The following is a 20783-nucleotide window of genomic DNA, read 5'->3' on the forward strand; positions in this document are numbered from 1 at the left end:
TGTGCACAACATGAGCAGTCTACAGTTTTGAAGATAAAGCTATGTCCTGGGACTTGTATTGCATATGTGCAGCATGGTATGTATGACAATGCAGTAACAAGTGGTTCAGTGGATACTAAAAATATGGTACCAGTTATTACATTATTTCTAGGGGTGACACTGCACCTCCTTATTCTTGTTTTACGATTTTTTCTATGCTTTAGAAGTTTTTTTTTTTTTTTGTGAGTGAAATTTGATCTCTTGAACTTATGTAATGTTAGAATGACAGATAAAGTCAAGTCACTGAACACATGACTCTGCTTCCTTTCTGCTTCCTGCTGCGGTAATGAAGGTTTATCAGTAAGTCTGATTTAAACATTCAGCCCATCATTTACTGTGGTGCTAATGACAGGGATTGATTGGTACGATGATGAAATGAGGTTTAGTTCCCTAGACAGATTATTTCTGATGTGATTTAACTTGCTGTTGTGTACTAAATCTATCAGTACTGGGTCAGAAGTTGCCTTGTATGCCACATACAGGTCATCTCTTAGCACTCTAAAGGATACTGAGTATGATTACACAGCTTTGAGTCAATCCATGTAGGACATATTGGTTAGGCCTTATATCCTTTCAGTAAGATATCTCTGTGGGTGTTCCAGTTGCTGCATGTGACTGGACAGATAAATACCAAAGGGGGCATTATTCTCAATGATTGGCCTAATGATGGCTCAGTAAAGGGGACAATGATATCCATCTTATAAGCTGCGCAATACACAAACACTTTCTAATGATAATGGAAACATGTTGGTTGAAAGTTAGGTCACTGTTCCATAAGTTTCCAAATGTGGAAACCTGGGTCACCTCTTAGAGGCATATTGTCAATTTGGTAGTTCCTCAGGTAGATGACTTCTCAAAGAATACCATAATGCAGTTTTTAGCATTTAGTTTCAGTCCATGATTTTGGCACCAGTTATTTATTTGGGACAAACCTTTCTGCAGGATGGCTAAGTCATTTGGGAATTCAGTGACTGCTCCTGGCTTGCAGTCATCTGCTGACTTTGTCATCCACAGTTGTTTAATATTGGCTTTTACTTTAGAGAAGTAAATGCCAAACAGAAGACATCCCAACACAGAACCCTGGGGGACTCCACTGGTAACTGGTCTCTTTGTAGTGGTAACTTCCCCTATTTTGATTCCTGCATCCTATCTTTGAGTCAACTGGCAATCCAACAGCTTACATTGAGATTTATTCCCATTTTATTTAGCTTTTGTTCTATACCTGATTGTGCCAAAAGCTTTGACCAAGTTGAGGTATGTAGTTTGTACTGTTTACCTTCATCCATTGCTTTGGTGGGCTTTTCAAAAATGCCCATTAGGTTGAATAAACATGAACTGCCCTTGAGAAATCCAAACTGAGATGAGTCCAGTGTTTGGAAGTTCCCTATGTCCTTACTGATTAGTTCCATGCGAAGTCTTTGCATTGCTTTGCATATGAAGTTGTTTAGAGAGTTATGACTCTGCCACATAAGGTGCTTGCCAGGCTTGTATTCGAAACTCTAGTGATTGACATGTATTTGTGCTATCACTAGTGTGGGACTGTCTGGCTGCCTTTGCAGGAAGACTGAATTTCAGTACATCGGTGATTTCCTTTATTCCATGATAGCGCAGCCCCAAGGTTGGTATACATAAAGTGGGAGTAAGGGGTGCAGTCCCCACACTGGACAGGAGCTGCCGAGGGAGGCTTGAGCCTCTGAAAAAGTGCTTTCCTTGTTCTTTTTACTTCTGAAAGCTACTCACATTTAGGAGTTTTCCTTCAGTTTTAATCATACTTGTGTGAGACAATCACAAATGAGTTATATACTCGTCAGGGACATGAATCTCACTCCATTATGCTTTATTTTCATTTATTTAAAAGTTGTTTCTCTTATAACTGGTGTAGTATTTTCTCCCGCAGCCTTCAAGAGTTGCAGTTTTTGTCACCTTTATGCCTTCAAAACTAAATGCAATTATGTGGCTTATTTGTTCTGTGATGTTTCTCCTTTCCTGCAGTGGTTACTGTCCCAACCCATTATATCATTATTCACCTTAATACATTCCACAAAGAAGGGCTGTTAACATATGTTGTTTACTGTATTAACAGCAAATGCAATTTATTATTTTTCTGTATTTCTGTCCGTCACTCACATACAAGTGTGTGTGTGTGTGTGTGTGTGTGTGTGTGTGTGTGTGTGTGTGTGTGTGTGTGTGTGTGTGTGTGTGTGTGTGTATCTATATCTGTATCACCTTTATATAGATAGAGATCTATCTATCTATCTATCTAGCTATCTAGCTATCTATGTATCTCTCTGTCTACCTGTCAATATTGATCTCAGATACTTCAGTATGGTTATAAAGTTTAAACATACATGACTCTTTCCATGACAATGCAGAAATGGATCTTAAGCAAGATTTGCTCATTCCCATTGGCACTTCGTAAATGAGATTGTTACATACATACATGTTTCAAGCACAGGCATTAATGCCCTTCTAGCTTGCCAATATACCAAAACACTTGTTCCCATAATAAATGTTCAGGCTGTTCTTAAAAATATTAAACTAGTACTTGCTTTAATGTAATTTGGTAGTCTGTTCCATGCATCAGCTGCTCTGGCAGAGAACCAATTAGTACCCTTCTCATTCCTATAGAATCTTCCCAGGGGTAGTTGTCCCTAAATGCCTTATATACCTGAATAAGATCTCCTCTTAAATATCTGTAAGAGACTCTTGAACAAAGGCAAACAGAATTCTATCTTGCCTGTAAAAGCCCAAGTATGATAGTCTGTTCAACTTTGCTTTTATGAAGAAGCTATTCTAAGAACTTCTGTAATGTAATACCACTAAGTAATGGAATGGAACATAATGCAACAGCTACTTCAGTACTTTTCTGCTAAACCTGTGAAAGACAGCAATGAAAATGGCCAGTAAAGTTACATTTGCAGTGAACTGTGTGATAAAATGCTGTCTTATGCTGTGGCTGCATTCTGGCTGTCAAGCAAAAGCAACATTCTTAACAGATGATCTGTGCCCGACACCTAGTGGTAGATATTCAACTGTGTATTTCAGCTTGATGAGATGAGGGCTAATGAAGGTAAATAAAATTATTTCTTTTATGTGTGAACATGTTAGTTAATCTTTTAATGCTCCAATAAATGAAAGATAGTGGTAGCAAAATCATTGTAGCATATTATCTTAAGCTGGTGTCCACAAAAGCAGTTCGGTTTCTTAAATATATTGCATCAGAACTGAATGGGAATTCCAAATATTGTCTAATTGTAAACAGCAAAATCAGTTTTACACTACTAAAATTTTGTAGTTAAATGAGATTCCTAAAAGCTCTATATTTCAGGTAATCAAAAATGGCTGCATTAAATATGCAGTACTATTTTTCATCACAGCATACTAATAAAGAGCGATGTGCACTGAATACATTGAATGTCATTCATGCTGCAGTTAGTGTGCATTTTAAAAACACATTGCTTTTATGTATATTTTATGATTCACAGGTAATGTTTACCCAGTTTTATGTGTAAACATCATGATTTTTCATGTATTTTCTGTGGATATGGTAGGGTACATCAAAATTTGTGTTTTCAAGTTTGCAGGCCACATGCCACATGGCTCCAAGGTCAAGTTACAGAATTGTGAACCATTGCCTGCTAATGATTTCCAGTTATTTAAACTTATTTTCTTTTACTTGGGCGGTGTAGTGGTGCAACGGTTAATGTTGTCGCCTCACAGCAAGAGATTCTCTAGTTCGATTCTCGGCTGGAGTGCCTTCTGTGTGGAGTTTGCATTTTCTCCCTGTGTTCGCGTGGGTTTCCTCCCACATTCCAAAGACATGCATCTGGAGCATTTCTCCCCAGGCCTCCACTGAAAACAGGCTCTGTGGAACCTAGTCGGACTTTCCCGGTCAACAAATGTTAAATTAAATAAATAAATATTTATATCAAATAATTTAATTGGCTCAGCTTGAACATAAAAGACATTAATGCTGCTTTGAACTAGTGTGCCATATTATTATTAACCTAAATAAGATTCAGTAAGTTATCTCAGTCTACTATGTAAAACATACATGCATACCAACTAATAGAAGGTGCTGTTATTTAACTTAAATGCAATATTAACAGAGAACATACTGCGCAATTTGCTTTGGGGTTGAAGTGCAGCACTGTTTTGACTACATTTTATAATGACTGCAGAATGCTAAGCATTTACTAATTATTTCATGTTAATCACTCTCTGTCTTTCTTATGCTGATATACAGTTTTATATATATATATATATATATATATATATATATATATATATCAAAATGTTGCTTATATGCAAATAATGCATACCACTTTGTGCTATGTCTTATTCAGATACTTCCATAAATAGTCCTAGTAGCATGAATATAATTTATGAAAAAAAAAGTGGCATTTGTCTCAGAACAGTGCTCTCTTTGATCCCTGGGCATGAAATTTTACAGCAGCTGTAAACTGATCACATGGAACACAAGGCACAGAAAAGTTGCCATTATTACTATTCCTTATTTATGTTCTGTTTCAGGTACATGTTATTAAAACGTGACTTACCTGGTATTTGCCCACTTCTTGCAGCTGCCTGTCTTCCATTGCTTCTAGCTGCTTATTCAGAGAGTCTATGACATTTTTTAGGGCCTCGATTTCCAGGGATCTGGACTGGAGGAGCCTTCTGTACTCCGAAGTCTCTTCTCTAATGGATCTCACTGCTTCATTATTCTTGGTAGCCATTTCAGCAACGGTAGCAAACTTGGTTCTGTACCATTCCTCAGCTGCTTGCATGTTCTTGTTGGCTAGTTTCTCATACTGTGAACGGATGTCTTTCAGTGCCAGTGTGAGGTCAGGCTTGGCTACTTCAACCTCCACAGTGATATTGGCAGCTTGTATCTGGTTGGTAAGCTCAGCATTCTCTTCATTAAACACTTTCTTTAAGAAAGCAATCTCTTCCATCAAGGAGCTGATGCTACTTTCAATGTCACTGTTTCCCAGGGCAACTCTGCCTGCCTCCTCTCTGACCTTCTGTAGTGTGTCCTCTGCTTCTAGTCGCTGCTGCACCTCTGTTTCGTACTTGTCCTTAAGCTGAGCATAGATATCTTGCAGATGCTCCCTGTCAGCTTCCATCCTCATCTTGTCATTTGTCTCTGAATCCAGGATGGCCCGTAGGTTTCGAATTTCTTGCTCATAGATCATATGCAGCCTTGACGGGTCCATTTGCTTCTGTCTTAGTGTCTCCAGCTCTAGTAGAAGAACCTTGTTCTGCTGTTCCAGCTTATGAACCTTTTCGATGTAAGTGGCAAATCGGTCATTGAGATCCATCAGCTGCTCTTTTTCCTGAGCTCTGATATTAAGCAGCTCAGTGTTTAATGTGCTTAATTGTGAGAGGTCCATCTTTTCCATGTAGTCAGGTAATGAAGACAAGGATGCTTTCACTGACCTTTTCACAGGTGCTGCAGCCCTGTGCATGGAATAAATAGAGGAAGAGATGCTCGATTTTGTAGGGCGACTGCTCCTGTAGTCTTCCCATGATTTGCGATAACTGAAAGAATCATAGCTCATTTTTGCAGGTTGAGTTAATTTTCCACACGGCACTTTCTAGGTTTAAAAATGATTTCAGTAGCATACAAGTTGTGCTTCCCTTTGTCCTTTTTTCACTGCACCAATTCTGAAATACTGCAGAGATGTGTCTTATATATGCTTCACGTCCCCCATCCCCCTAGATTCTGACTCCGTAGCATTGCTTCTGGAGGCAGCCAATGAGAGAAAAGTACTGCAGTGAGATGGAGGAATAGGTTACCTGTTTATCAGACTGCCTCTGTTAGAAAACAGGGAGGGAGGGAGGAACAGGTTATTATTACATCAGGAGAGTATACACACACACACACACACACACACACACACACACACACACACACACGCACACATGTTTAAGGAGACATCTGCACTTTGCTTGTGAGAACACTATGCTTTCCATCATGTCATAAATACATGTATGTCTAATGGATTTCCTGACTTTGTCATTCCCTTTGTGCTGTTAACAGAGATGTATCTTTTTCACTGACAGACCTGACACATCCACATCTCAGCATACTCTGTATTGCTGTCATCTCATTAGTTAATAGGCAAAGCGTGACCTTGCTTTCATCAAATTTAAGCCTTTCTGTCTTGGCACAGCACGCAGTATACATACTACAGACATTATTTTACACTTTTCTAAGTTCAGCATTTTATTTTATTAAATTATGTTGCCCTATTTGCTCACAGTTTCTATCTCTTGGTATTGTAATACATCTGCATGAGCCCAAACAATCTTTGGTGTTTATGTATTTGTTGAAGTGCAGTTAATTGTATTGTTTTCCTTACCGTAGACGTTTTGCTGTTTGACACTGTACTGCTGATAACATTGATTATATCTTATATCTCACACCTCTTTTTAGTAAGGTTTTCCTGGTTACTAGTTCACAGATTAGACAGTTGTTTCTGACTGGTTATAAAACACTGGATTAAATGTGCTGCACCTCCCAAGGCAAAGCATAATCATCCTGAAAGATGTGACACTGATCCTGAATTACAGATTGCTTTCATTTCTGGTATTGCTGTAGTAGAACTGGCATAAGGAAGCGAAGGCATGGAAACACTTATAGGCCAGTTAAGGTTCAGTGCACTTTAACAGCGTAAACTGTGACATGCACCTTTGACCCAAAACTAGACAGTCAGCAGCTCTATTATTCATAAACAGAACAATCTAAGATGTTTTATGTTATACTTTGTTTAACTCTATTAATCAGATACTAAATTAAAGCATTGCCATATGTTGTGTTGGTGAAGCTTTTCACAAACTTAAGACAAGACAAGGAAAATCATATGATATCTGCTTGCTTTATATCATAAATATTGCATAACTAAGGGCAGAGATGAAATACAGGAACTGTGCTCTGACTTTTTCTATAATCAGTGAGAGTGAGAGCTCCAAAAGGCAGGCAGATTCTTAGCCTGAAGGGTTAACATAGGGCAATTGATGCTAATAACGCCTCTGGAGCAAGAGAGCACCACTTTATACTATTATTGTTTTTCAAGTGCTAAGGCATTTTTGTGCTATTCTGGAAAAATGATGAAAAGAACAGGTAACCATTTAAAATATTGAGACCCGAGTACTGAGATTTGGAGACCAAATGGCCAAAAATCTGAACTTCCATATACTAAGTCCAAGACTGCCATTTTTTAAAATATTCCCTTTTTTCAGAGGCAATCACTGAGTTGGTATATATAAATTTGAAGTGTGGGGGGTGTAGGATAGTTTTGTACCCTACAAAAAAGAAATGAGTGATGCTCGATATTTGCTCTTTTCCTGTTTTTGGTCTTTTTTTTCTATCCAAGTCCCAGCATATCAATAGAAAGCAAGGAAAATGGGAAGACAGAAATAATATGAAAGCATAGAGAAATGACAGACAAAAAGAAAATAAATAAGAAAATGTGAAGGAACAAGCATCTTTATGGGCAAACTATAGAAAGAAAAAAATAAAGAATATGTCTAGTGACATTTTTCATAGAAATGCAAAGATGGCAGATAAACACCCCCATTATCATTGCGAAGTGTAACTTATGTCTCGTGATCCGTTTTGTGCTTGTTTACACACTGATACCTGATAGAGTATGCATAACTGTGTGGGCTACAGAAAGAAAAGGAAAAGAAAAATTACTAAAATGATCATGGACTGGTGATATTTGTAGAGGTTATATTGGCAGTGAGTGTTTGGCTATGTGTGGGGGTGATTTAGCAAATTATATAGACATGTACAACTCCATGGTTACAAAGGCAGTGGAAGCAACCAGACTAGGCCCCAAATGCTATTGCATTAGGTCTGAAATCATATTAATAGTATGCCCAGCTTAGGTCCTTCCTTTCCAGTGGGCGTAACTATGGTATCTGGATAAAAAAGAAGTAGAAAAGACCTAGTGCTCATCTTGCCAACTTCCAGCTGCACATCCCCCAGCTGTATGGTGCCATTCCATTCCAACAGCCACCTTGTATGTGAACATTGTATCCTTTTATGTCTGTATCATCTTGTGTGTCTGCTTAAATGAGTGTCCCTTATTTTAACTCCTGACTCCCAGTACTGGCCCATTTTCCCTGTCTTCCATCACCCATTACCTTGACTTAAACAAAGCCATTCTTGTTTCAATAATGACTCAGGATAAGGAGTGCATATCCTATGCTGTACTTAACACAGGTGCTCTAGCTGGGCTCATTGCTGTGCATACCTGCATGTCAAACATACTTAGTTCTATGTGTTTATCAGGATACACTGCAACACTGTGCCCATCATTTCCATATAGGTATAACAGCCATTTATAATGATCCTTCAGTATATGGAAGTATAGGGATCAGGTGGAGTTTTGGCATGGCATATACTGGCAGAGTACCTCTAAATAGCTGTATAATTTGGTATCAGGCAGCAGCATGTGCATTATACCATAATAATGTCTGATGTATCTTGTGCTACTTCTGCTTCTAAGACTGGCACAGCAGTGTTTTCATGTAGCACAGCTACAGCTGGGATGTGTCTGTGTTGTATGTAGTGAATGCTGGCGAGGATTTTACATGTCACTGTACATGCAAGCATTGTTTGTGTACTGCTGGTCTTGTAGTACATTTGAAACTGGTAGTATGCCACTTATCACACAGGCTGCCGCTAGTGTTGTCAACACTACAGTAGTAGGCAATGCCAATGTGACTTCCTATAGTATCTGCAGAGGGAAGGGGTGAGTTATCTAATGATAATATGCAGATGCCTCCTCCATCCCAGATGCACAGAACACAGTACTGTGATAGAGGGCTATGGTATTTTATATATATAGCAGCAATCATGCACTAACTGAGGCTGCTGAAACATATTTGGACTATAAAGGGGTCTATATATAGGGACAGTGAAAATGAGGCCAACCATGGAGACAGCCTTCAAAGGTGCTGGAAGACTCTGTTGCCTGATTAGTGGCCTGGCTGCTGCCTTGGAATAACATGCTCTACACAGTCTACCTGCATGGTCTACCTGCAGTACTTTGGCAGGCTATGCACCAACAGCTTGGAGACCAGTTACTTAATGTTTGTAACAGACACTGTGTAGGGCACTTCTTATAGCTGCCATAGATATATTCTGGGTTGGTGTGATCATCACCAGGTGGTATCATGGATTGATGCTGCACAAGTTTTAGCTGCTACTAAGAGGGGATGTTGTGAGCCTTGTGGCAATTGTGACCTTCCTTGTGCTCTTTTCTCACCAGGCTATGCACGGTGGGACACCTATGGACGAGGCCACTACTTCCATCAGCATGCTGGCTCCTGAGATAAATGAACCTCTAGTGGATGTCTCACCTCATGGATCAAAGGTCACCCCTTCACTAATAATTATGCTGGGCCACTCCCTGATCTCTCACATACTGTGTGTGTGTGTGTGTGTGTGTGTGTGTGTGTGTGTGTGTGTGTGTGTGTGTGTGTGTGTGTGTGTGTGTGTGTGTGTGTGTGTGTGTGTGTGTGTGTGTGTGTGTGTGTGTGTGTGTGTGTGTGTGTGTGTGTGTGTGTGTGTGTGTGTGTGTGTGTGTGTGTGTGTGTGTGTGTGTGTGTGTGTGTGTGTGTGTGTGTATATGTGTGTGTGTGCATGTGTGTGTGCATGTGTGTGCGTGCGTGTGTGTGTGTGTGTGTGTGTGTGTGTGTGTGTGTGTGTGTGTGTGTGTGTGTGTGTGTGTGTGTGTGTGTCATGTCACATGACCAGTTGGTACTGGCAGAGCTACATTATATATGGTTTTGGTCTGCAGAATGTGTAATGCACATTTTGGGATGGCCATGCTGTAATCAGTACAGCTTTCTTGTGTAACTTCATGACATTGTCCTTTATATATATATCACTTTGATCTTGGTGCCTGAAAAACATTTGCCATATTGTGGCATATAATTGCGTAGTAGACATTGGGATTTGTCCTTTGACAGCTTTTGGCCCTATTTGGTGTGATTGGTGCACGTGTCTTCTCTCCTTTTTTATTTCTGCAGTCTTTGCTATTCTTTTCTGTCTGTGTCTGGCTGAGATTTAGTCTCCTGGCTGACATTGTGGTTTCCCTGCCTGTTTTCTCAGAACCCTGTCATGTCACACTGCACAACCGGCAAGGATTTCATTGGCTGTCTCTGTTTTCCTACTCTAGAGTGCAAACAGATGCAGCCATGCACTGGAACAATGATTGCAGTAGTCCAAAGAGCTAGTATACTACTGTCTCCTCAGGCTAAGTGATTTGTTGTAGCGATGCTTTCATGGGATGGCTGAATGGTAAATAAGTGTCATCAGCCATGGTTGAAGCCTATGTCACCTGTAATGTACATGGAAAACCAAGAAAACTTTGTACATATATGTAACATTTCTGCCCCCTGTCTAATTTCCTATTAGATCTGCATGTGCAGTGTGTGTTCTGGGAACAGGCAATGCAAATCGACATCCATCAGATATGTGTATCCTGTGCACTTCCTCCTAAATACAGTATATACTGCTGTTGAGTCATTCATAATTTCAGAAAAGTTGACCATTTACACAGTGGTATCCTTTTCTATGCACATATTGCCATCATCATGTCTGGCCAATCCCTTTTGGGATGGTGTATGTGCAGTCACTTACAAAGAGAACTGCAGGCAGAGGGTATTGTCATAAAATAGTTGCATAGAAGTACATAATGTGCATAGGTGTACATAGAAGGCATAGGGAAATATATAATAGTCCCTTATAAAAGCATTGTATGGAAGAAATTATATAGAATTCTAGATGCAAGAACCTTGAAGATATCAAGGATATCACACAGACTGACCTCTGAAAAGTACCTATAACCAGGAATCCTTGGCCAATACAGCTGTCTTTGCTGGAACTACATTTCCCACAAGTCCTTGAGCTGCCATCCCGAGTCTGCAGATGCTGCAAACTACCTGTCTTCATTGCCAGATGAGCTGACAGTGAACACTAATATCCTGAGTGATAATGTTGTGAAGTGTCTGTTGCTGCCATTTCCTAGAGCGGCAATGCCCTAGCCTTGTAGCTGTGGCTTATTCTGATATTATGCTCAGCGTTAGCCTCATGTTTTGGTTCATGAGATTTTCTGTAATGCATGCATACTACCAGGCCTACATGAGTACTTAACAGCATGTACCACTGGCTCTTAATATAGCCTTTTATTATTAGTGTCCCAGGTTGAGGAAACTGAACTGAGAATCCCATACGAAAGACCTCTTTTTCACACGGCCTGTAATGATTATCATACTGCCTGGTTCACCCTTCCTATACTACAAATCTTACCTCATCTGTATTAAAGTGGCTGCCACTTACTTATGTGTTAATATGTGGGTGCCAATTCCACAATGGAATGACCATGCAGTTAGTGGCACTTGGCTGAAGGCTGTGATGTTGGCATCCTGTGACATTCTCCGTGAGGCCCCTTGAGGGATGTCTGTGTCAGCTGGATTATCAGTCATGGCTCCCAGTTCGCAGTCATTGCCAAACATGGTCTGCCATAGTCCACCTTTGTTTGCCTGTACCTCTGAGATGTATATGCCAAACAGTAGGGCTCCCAGGACTGAGTCCTGTGGGACACCAGTCATGACTGGTCAAGAGTTGGACCTTGAGACCGCTAGTCATACCATGTGAGTTCTGTGTGTAAGCCCATTGGCAACCCAACCTGTGATGTATGGGTGTATGTACAGGCTGGTGTGTTTATCAATAATACCTGCGTGGGGCATGGTGTCAAAAGCCTTGACGAGATCCAGGTAGTATGCGTGAACCACCACCCATGTCATCTAACGTCTTTGTGACTGTATGTAAGACATCAAACAGGTTCAGTAGGCATGAACTGCACTCAACCAAACTGACCTGGGTTGGGTCACATGTTCGGAGGTTACCAATGTCTTTGTTAATGAGTGCCATGAGGATGCGAACCATACCATTGCAGACCAGGCTAGTCAGGCTTATGGGATGGTAGTTACCATGGTCAGTTGTGATTCCACCTTGATGGAGTGGAATAACCATTGCCATGCGCCATTGTATGGGCATGTAACCTGTGGAGAGGCTGAGGTAGGAAAGCTTAATTAGGTGGGGGGGGCAGGTTGTCTTGTACAGTTTGCAAGATGCAGTCTGGGGCAACATCTGCCTCCATTTACGCTGTGTTCTGCTGTTAGAGAGGGCCATTTCCACCTGTGTGTATCTGATGTGTGGAATACTGTACCTTTCACGTACTGTTGTGGGCTCTTTAGGGGAGCAATGTTTCCCCTTAGCATGGGGGCTGTGAACCCCCCACCCTTGTTACTAGTAGTGTAAATTTAGCTGTAGGAAAGGTATACACTGTGGTATCCATGGGTGGGGGAGATGCTTGGGTGTGGAAACAGTGAATAGTTCATGGTCAGATCTAACCAGTGCCCAGTTAACCTCCGCTGTAGTTCACCTGTTACCCATGTTGGTGATGATCACTTCTAGTAGTTTTCACCCCACGTTAGGGAGGTTACCACCTGATACAGGGCATATGAGGTGATTAATTCCAGGAAGCGCTGGGCCTGGAAGTGAGTGCCGGAGTAAGTTTCCCAGTTAATGGTATGGTAAACCAATACCAGGGTGTGCATTAGGACTGTCATGTTCTCCACTGTCTCCAGGTAGGTGGAGTGGTGGTCCTGGGTCATGGAGGGTGATCCATAGCAGACCACAGTTTACATTGCAGTTGTGGCTGATGTTAGCTGCACATGGATGATCTCAGAGGTATGATGCTGCCCCACTAACCTGGAGGTGTAGGTATCCCTAATGAATATGGGTACAGCCCCTCCATGTCTGTCAGTCCATGTTCTGTGGCTGAAATGTGTGGTATGGGTTGTAGTCTGGTAGTGCTGGTGTGCTCTCAGGACCCTTAAGACAGATCTCAGTTACTGCACAGATGTTGATGTTGTCCATCCTGAGGAGTGCTGTGAGTGCATGCATGTTGTGATCACAACCCCTGGTGTTGAGTAGCATAATCCTCATTGAATCTGCTATTGTGCTGCTTATGGAGCTGGTATTCACCTTCAAGACTCTTCTAAATAAGGCACCATGGGGGCGCCAATAGCCTTGGCCAGTATTCCAAAGCCTAAGGCTGACACATAGGCCATTATGGTATCGTTGAATGCATGTTCCCCATCTGTGCTTGTTTTTCATCTCTCCTGTAGGTAACCTACCGGTAAGCAATAGAAAACCTTAAACTTATACAAGTCTTCTAGCTTCCAAGATAGGCTTTTGGAGTGACTAAGTATCAGTGTTCTGTATGTTCTTGTGGTACTTAAATCTTTCCTGACTGCATGGTGATTTCTCACTGTATAATGTGATCTGAAGGTCTGTTTATTCACATATTATGGCTGTGATGGCCTGCACATTAGAGGTTCTCAGATAGCCTACTACCTATCTACCTAAGGGCAATTAGAAGCATAGCTACAGTGGGTTGGCTTGCCACACACTGTAGATGAAGTAACTGAGCCTCTGTCAAGCATAGCCAATGAAGCAATTCCAGGCAGAGTTGCTGGAAGCTGTTGACGACTGGGGTTGTGGAGGGTGATAGGGGCACTTAGTGATCTAAAGAGGGCATGTTAATGTAACAATTCAACACTATTCAGTTCCCCCAACAGGTCTCACAGCTATCAAACTGGACAGGCTCCCCCACCCCTGGCTGTATGGTTCTGGGACACATGATCCCAGGGGTGTATATTCTGTTAACCATTCACACAACAAGGTATCCCTTGAACTGTGTCAGTGAGATGCTATGCCTAATGTAGTTAGGAATGTAATGTATTGTCTCACAGTACATTTGTTATATGTTGTTATTTCAAAAGTACGTGAAGCTCAGTGAGTTTGGGGGCCTCCACTCTTTGCTTAGCCTAGTGACAAATAGAAATCATCTAAATAGGAAATAGGCGGAATCTACGTTAATGTCAACAGTGTAATGGTTACAGCATCTGCATAGTATCTGTGCATTCGAGGTTCCAATCCTGATAAAGGCAGGGACGTTTATCATGTTCAAAAGTATACCTTAACCACAGCTTGCATATATAGGTAGTAATTGTCTGTATAATAAACATTCAAAACACCCATATAAACCCATGTGTGCTGGAGAGTACAGTCAACAGAGAATGTAATGTTATGTCAGCACATAGTGAGATGTTACTTCACTGACGTAGCTGATGTGCATGTAATTAGCTACTTAGGAACACCAACTGGTTATCGGGATAACATGTTACTGATCTGTAACTATAAAAGGTTGCCTTGTCACACGTTCAAACCATCTGTATCTACCTGTAGGACAGTACAAAACACTGAAAGACAAACTGAAAACGAGTATTATATTAGTCAATAACACCTCCGATTACTAAGAAGGTATGTATAACATGTAGTATGTCTGTGTATGTAGTACCAGTACTGTAAAAATTACAGTGTAATCAATGCATATAGTGGAAATAGCTATCTTGTAGTGATGTATTGTTGAGCAGTAGTAATGCTTGTTGTATTCTATGTGTGTACTGCTGTAGGTCACACTGCAAACTCTGCATACACCACAAGGGATGATATGGGCTTGGAACCAATCAATTCGCTTCCAGCCACTGTCAGTGTCATGATTGGTCCAACAAGTATGTGCTATAACAGGGGATAGTATATGTCGATATATTGTAACAGTCAACATATGTATGGGTGTATAAGTAAGATGAACAGGTTAAAGGTGGGCTTATTGTGCACATATGTTGTGCATGGTGGGATATTGTGCCAATAACTGTGTAATATACAGTATTTTAGACAGATCTCTATTCTATTCTACATAGTAGTTCTGTTATGTTTTGCAAACAGTAGTTATGTCTATTGGCAATTACAATACTCAATAACAGGATACATATCATTTGTATTCATCTGACAGTTTGGCAGCATGATAGCAACGATAATTGGAAGAGACAGGTAACTATCCATGCACATAACACATGTAATATCCAGCTCTCTAGTATCGTTTGCAAGCAATAACAGCTGTGCATGTGTACATGTTATGCAAATGTGTAGTGACCCTTGTTACAGGGCTGGACCTCTCTAGTATTGTTTGCAAGCAAAAAGAGCTGTGCATGTGTACATGTTATGCAAATGTGTAGTGACCCTTGTTACAGGGCTGGACCTCTCTAGTATCGTTTGCAAGCAATAAGAGCTGTGCATGTGTACATGTTATGCAAATGTGTAGTGACCCTTGTTACAGAGCTGGACCTCTCTAATATTGTTTGCAAGCAATAAGAGCTGTGCATGTGTACATGTTTTGCAAATGTGTAGTGACCCTGGTTACAGGGCTGGACCTCTCTAGTATGATTTGTAAGCAATAAGAGCTGTGCATGTGTACATGTTATGCAAATGTGTAGTGACCCTTGTTACAGGGCTGGTCCTCTCTAGTATCGTTTGCAAGCAATAAGAGCTGTGCATGTGTACATGTTATGCAAATGTGTAGTGACCCTTGTTACAGAGCTGGACCTCTCTAATATTGTTTGCAAGCAATAAGAGCTGTGTATGTGTACATGTTTTGCAAATGTGTAGTGACCCTGGTTACAGGGCTGGACCTCTCTAGTATCATTTGTAAGCAATAAGAGCTGTGCATGTGTACATGTTATGCAAATGTGTAGTGACCCTTGTTACAGGGCTGGACCTTTCTAGTATCATTTGCAAGCAATAACAGCTGTGCATGTGTACATGTTATGTAAATGAGTAGTGACCCTTGTTACATGGCTGAACCTCTTTAGTATCGTTTGCAAGCAATAACAGCTGTGCATGTGTTCATGTTATGCAAATGTGTAGTGACCCTTTTTAAAGGGCTGGACCTCTCTAGTATCATTTGAAAGCAATAAGAGCTCTGCATGTGTACATGTTATGCAAATGTGTAGTGACCCTTGTTACAGGGCTGGACCTCTCTAGTATCGTTTGCAAGCAATAACAGCTGTGCATGTGTATATGTTATGCAAATGTGTAGTGATCCTTGTTACAGGGCTGGGCCAAGTGGCTATGTGCACACCTATGTAGAGTGGATATTGAGAGTAGAGACACACTGGTTGAACTACCAGATTTGTGTAGCCCAACCTCTCATTGCCAACCTAACAGCCGCTTGCACATACTCTATGTAAGGTAGTGCACGGCACTGGTAATGAAACAGGTTGCATATCATCTTTAACTCCAGTGTAACATCTGCAGTAGCAGTATAAGATGTGGAGACAGCTGCCCATGTGTAATAGCCGCTTCATAGGAGATGGATCACACTAACTGATTATATCCTGATTATGTTGATAGTGGCATCAGAGTCTATTGATACATGACTCTGTTTGGAGAGTGGGTGTCTGTGCCCAAAAGAGCTCATGGTCCTGGTGGATATGTGAGCATATACCCAGAGAAGGAAACAGACCTGTAGACATTTGCATCGTCTGTAATCAACTAACAGGATGTGATGTGCTCCTCAAAGGAGGATTGCTGCTAAAGGTAGCTACAATGTTTCCATAATAGTCAGTGTTGTCACGTCCATAACACAATTATTTACATGTGAGCATCATTGTCTAAAACATCTTCATAAGCAATACTTAAATTAAATACAGTACTTGGTACTTGTAGTACTGAATGCTCATACAGGCATGTCCACTAGTCAGCTACTGGTGTTTATTAAATGTCAGCTTTGTGTATGTGGCCATCCTGGAGGAATGTAATCTCTATGCCATGTACACTGTCAAACCCACCTAACACCACACCCCACATGTTGTTTGGGATGCAGCTACAGGGGTAAACTGGAAGGCAGCCCAGTCTACAGCCATGACTGGACTAGACAGTCATGAGCTGTAGGCTAACACATGCAGCTCATCAACACAACCAACACTTACCCTTACCAGAACACAGTAAGGACACCCACACACACTACCAGAAATCACACAGATTCACAGAAGCTTTTAAGTATCTGGCCAAACAAGTGACCCCCCCAAGCAGGAAGAGACAGACACTGAAATACACAAACTGTTTGACATAGTTTGCATAATTGTGCCACACCTCAGAACACGTGACTGGAAACATGCCCAACAGTACTCATTTGTGAATGCAAACTCTAGCACTATTTTACACGCCAACCTAAAAGCGGGTATATATACTGTCAGCTGCCTGGCTGCCATGATTAGCCACATACCCATACACTCAGACCACCTTTTAAACTATACACATGGCTCTGGCATATTCCATATTGTTGTGCAGGACCTGTGATGCAGTAGCCTGGACTGCATGGAAACACATGTAGGAACTGTCAGGTCTTGTAGCCCATGCAGGTATGTCCCAAGGCCTGGGTAGCATTCTGCCATTGGCCAGAATGATACTGCAGTACAGGGACAAAAGGATTGTATTCTACAATTGTCTAGTGTAGTGGTGCAAGTCAAAGGGTATCCAGTATCTGCCTGGGATAACATGGTTGACAGACCATGATGCTTTGCCAGACAGGGCCTGCACCTGTCACCCCTGGGAATCTAGATACTGCCTAGGGCTCATACTTCCCCTATAGTGCCTTCATCATGCACAGTTCAAGTGAAGGTCCACTGCTGTTACAGGCACAGCCAAGCAATAAACTGCGGTCTCGCTACACAATGATACATGTCAGAAACACTATACGGACACACATATTTCAATTCCTAACATGGAGAGCATATCTGTGCAGTGGCTGAGACATGTTTCAATGCTCTGGAGAGCACACCTGCATGACCATGTTATAACACATGCCTCACCTCTTGCCCATTATCCTTTATTGGAACACATGAGCCACAGGTGTGTCCATATTCCTGAAGGATATGTGCACCCCCCACGCTAGTTGCACTTGCATAACTTCAGATGCATTATGCTGAGGAACTATCTTTGTGCCAAAGTGGATTTCAAATTATACCTTGCGACAGATCACTCACCAGTACACCCCCACGGTAGTTGCACTTGCATAACTTCAGATACATTATGCTGAGCAACTACCTTTGTGCCAAAGTGGAATTCAAATTGCACCTTGAGACAGATCACCCACCAGGCCGCGGATTTCCCAACTGTCATAATGTGCTGTAATGGGGAAGATTAGGTCTAAGACAGAACCATAATAATGGCTACTCTCAACTATTCCATTACGAACCGGGAAGACTCCTCATGTAACAACACCTGCGCTCAACGCATGTTGGATTCCATCGACCCCACTGACCTGGATCACAGTAGTCACACAAAAAGGGCTAACAGTATGCTACACACAGTTAGTCTCCAATGCCAATGTTTTGTTTCCTAAGAGCAGAGTGGTGAAGGTCATGGCACCCATGCAGATGGACAATGCATGTGCAAATGCTGAATCCTACACAAATGAACCTTAATCAGTCACATATGTGCAGTGATTGTGCCATTGAAACAGAACCAGGATTCAGCCCAACACAAACAAGAAGGCAAACTGGTGGTATTATGCTTTAAACTGTACCACAGAAGGTAGTAACTGTTGCAAGAATGAACGCACATGAGTGTAGGTGATCCCTGGTCAGCCTCAGTAAGATGCAGATACACCATATAAAACCACACAACGCTACTGTGAAACTAATCAGCCACATATTATGAGGCCAAGCACAGAGCATTCTACAGCTGTGTCATTAATCGTAATGGCAATGACAAGATCTGCCGTGCTGCACAGCACCATGGCATGGGAAGTACTGCACCTACAAAAATAGCACCCATTCATCCAGATAGGGTCATGGAGAACCTAAACCCACTCCCACCTCTCCCCCAACAGGTACACTTAGTAATATATCCATGTACACTACAGGGCCCCTGTAATAATGACTATGCAGGTACAAGCTGCACTCTCTAAAGCTATACATACAGCTTTCATGGGACCTGTCAACATCCCAGGGTGTATCCTACACCAATGTAAGAACATTCAGCTATCCACATACACATCATGTTCAATCATAGCTCCATGTCAGGCTGTGTACACACCGAATGGTGCACAGCAACAGTTATCACACCCCACAAAGGGGGAGACACCATTGATAATGGGAAATAGTGCACAACTACTATGCTGAGTCTGGTTTGTAAGGCCATGAACTATGATCAATGTATGTGATGTACTCAGTACAGATGTAGATGACAGTAGGGTTGAGTCACACTGCATATCATGACCTTGCCAGGTCGTAGAACACCATCACCCATACTGTGTTCCAGCTACACTCAGTAAACTAGGTGTATATTCCTATGTCATAGGAGTGGTTGGCAACTGGACTGCTGGCAGAACCAACACTACAGAAGGTGTCTGACTAATACACGCACATCAAACCAGTGCCAGCCACAGTAATACAGGAGTCATTCCTGATACTCCCCCTCTTTGTTATCTATACCACACAGACTAACACAGAAGGCATCAGCCTATTGATGTTTGCAAATGACTATGAACTAGGAGCAATAGTCGACTCTATGTGCACTGCGTTCAACATACAGAAAGGCGTTAGTGCATCAGATGTGTGGTGTGTGACATATGGCCACAATCTGACAGCTAAGTATTGCATTTTCATCCCATATGCTACAAACCCTGTACCCATGAAATACCACCTAGGCAGCGGTCAACATAATGGCAACTGTGTGTATGGGATGCAGCTGGACAGTACTCTTTCCTTTGATAGTTACTTCACCACACCAGACAGGTAGTACTATGTGGCACCCCTAATCATGACAGGGTGCCATCCAGGAATATAGAGATAATTGCTCAGCCATACTCAACACCCATGTGAACCATAATAGATTATATATTTCCTTTAAGGGTTATTGCCCATGTGTAGATGGCCTACACTGCCCTTTCCAATCTCTAGCTGCACTATGTAGCATGCAGCCTACCCTGAATAAAGCCATGTCCAACCCAGAGGTGTTGGACATGCTACACTTAACACATCCTGATCCCAAATAAACACATACTTCATTGACATCCACCTTTCTAGTACAAGGATCACAACATGCCTGACAGATCTCTGTCCCATACACGTAATATACTTTTGCCATACTATGCATCCCTGCCCAGCTAAGCTGCACATCACCCCTCTCTGTGACATGGCGTGATGACCGGATACCAAATATATCAGTAACCCTTTGGTCAGTTCTGTGGCACTGCTTGAACTGGCCACTGAAACGTACCTGTCTGTTGCCTACAGCTAGATAACCTGTCTGCCTAGGCTCATAAATGGCCCAGGGAATATAGCCTACAAGATCACTATGACCATACATGCTATAGTTGATATCCAACCCTGCAAATACCATCAGACTAGCTATTGTCCAATGTGTTACATGTGCAGCACAGGCAATACATGGCAGGATGCTACACAGCTATAGAGTGCCATGTAGATGTATATGGCAAAACACATACATGCTTGCAAGTCTGCAGGGTCACAGATCATGTCCCTAACGGCTATGTATGACAATATATGTGACATATGCACAGCATTAAGGTTGATTGCATTAATGTGAACAAATCCAGGCACGTGCAGATAGGAAAAGGCATTAGTACAGGCAAACAGACATGCCCATGTCAAGACAACATCCACATGGTGTATGAGCAATGTCATCACATGACACACACACATATATGGCGATAACATCACATCACCAGTAAGTGTCAAATGTGTGTGACTTATACATATTTGTAATCTTAATAAATGTGATACAC

At 41.7% G+C, this 20783-nt stretch overlaps 1 protein-coding gene across 1 annotated transcript in view; it reads right to left on the reverse strand.

Annotated features, from left to right (window-relative positions):
• LOC122795743 (neurofilament light polypeptide-like) overlaps nt 1–5719 on the reverse strand; it is a 124157-nt gene extending 118438 nt beyond the window's left edge. The window contains exon 1 of the mRNA XM_044064054.1: nt 4599–5719. Within this exon, the coding sequence (XP_043919989.1) occupies nt 4599–5600 (1002 nt within the window). The 5' untranslated portion in view covers nt 5601–5719. The remainder of the gene's footprint in view (nt 1–4598) is intronic.
• Between the last annotated feature and the right edge of the window lie 15064 nt (nt 5720–20783).

This window comes from Protopterus annectens, chromosome 2.part2 (genome assembly GCF_019279795.1).
Source record: "Protopterus annectens isolate FY-2018-M chromosome 2.part2, PAN1.0, whole genome shotgun sequence".
Taxonomy (NCBI): domain Eukaryota; kingdom Metazoa; phylum Chordata; order Ceratodontiformes; family Protopteridae; genus Protopterus; species Protopterus annectens.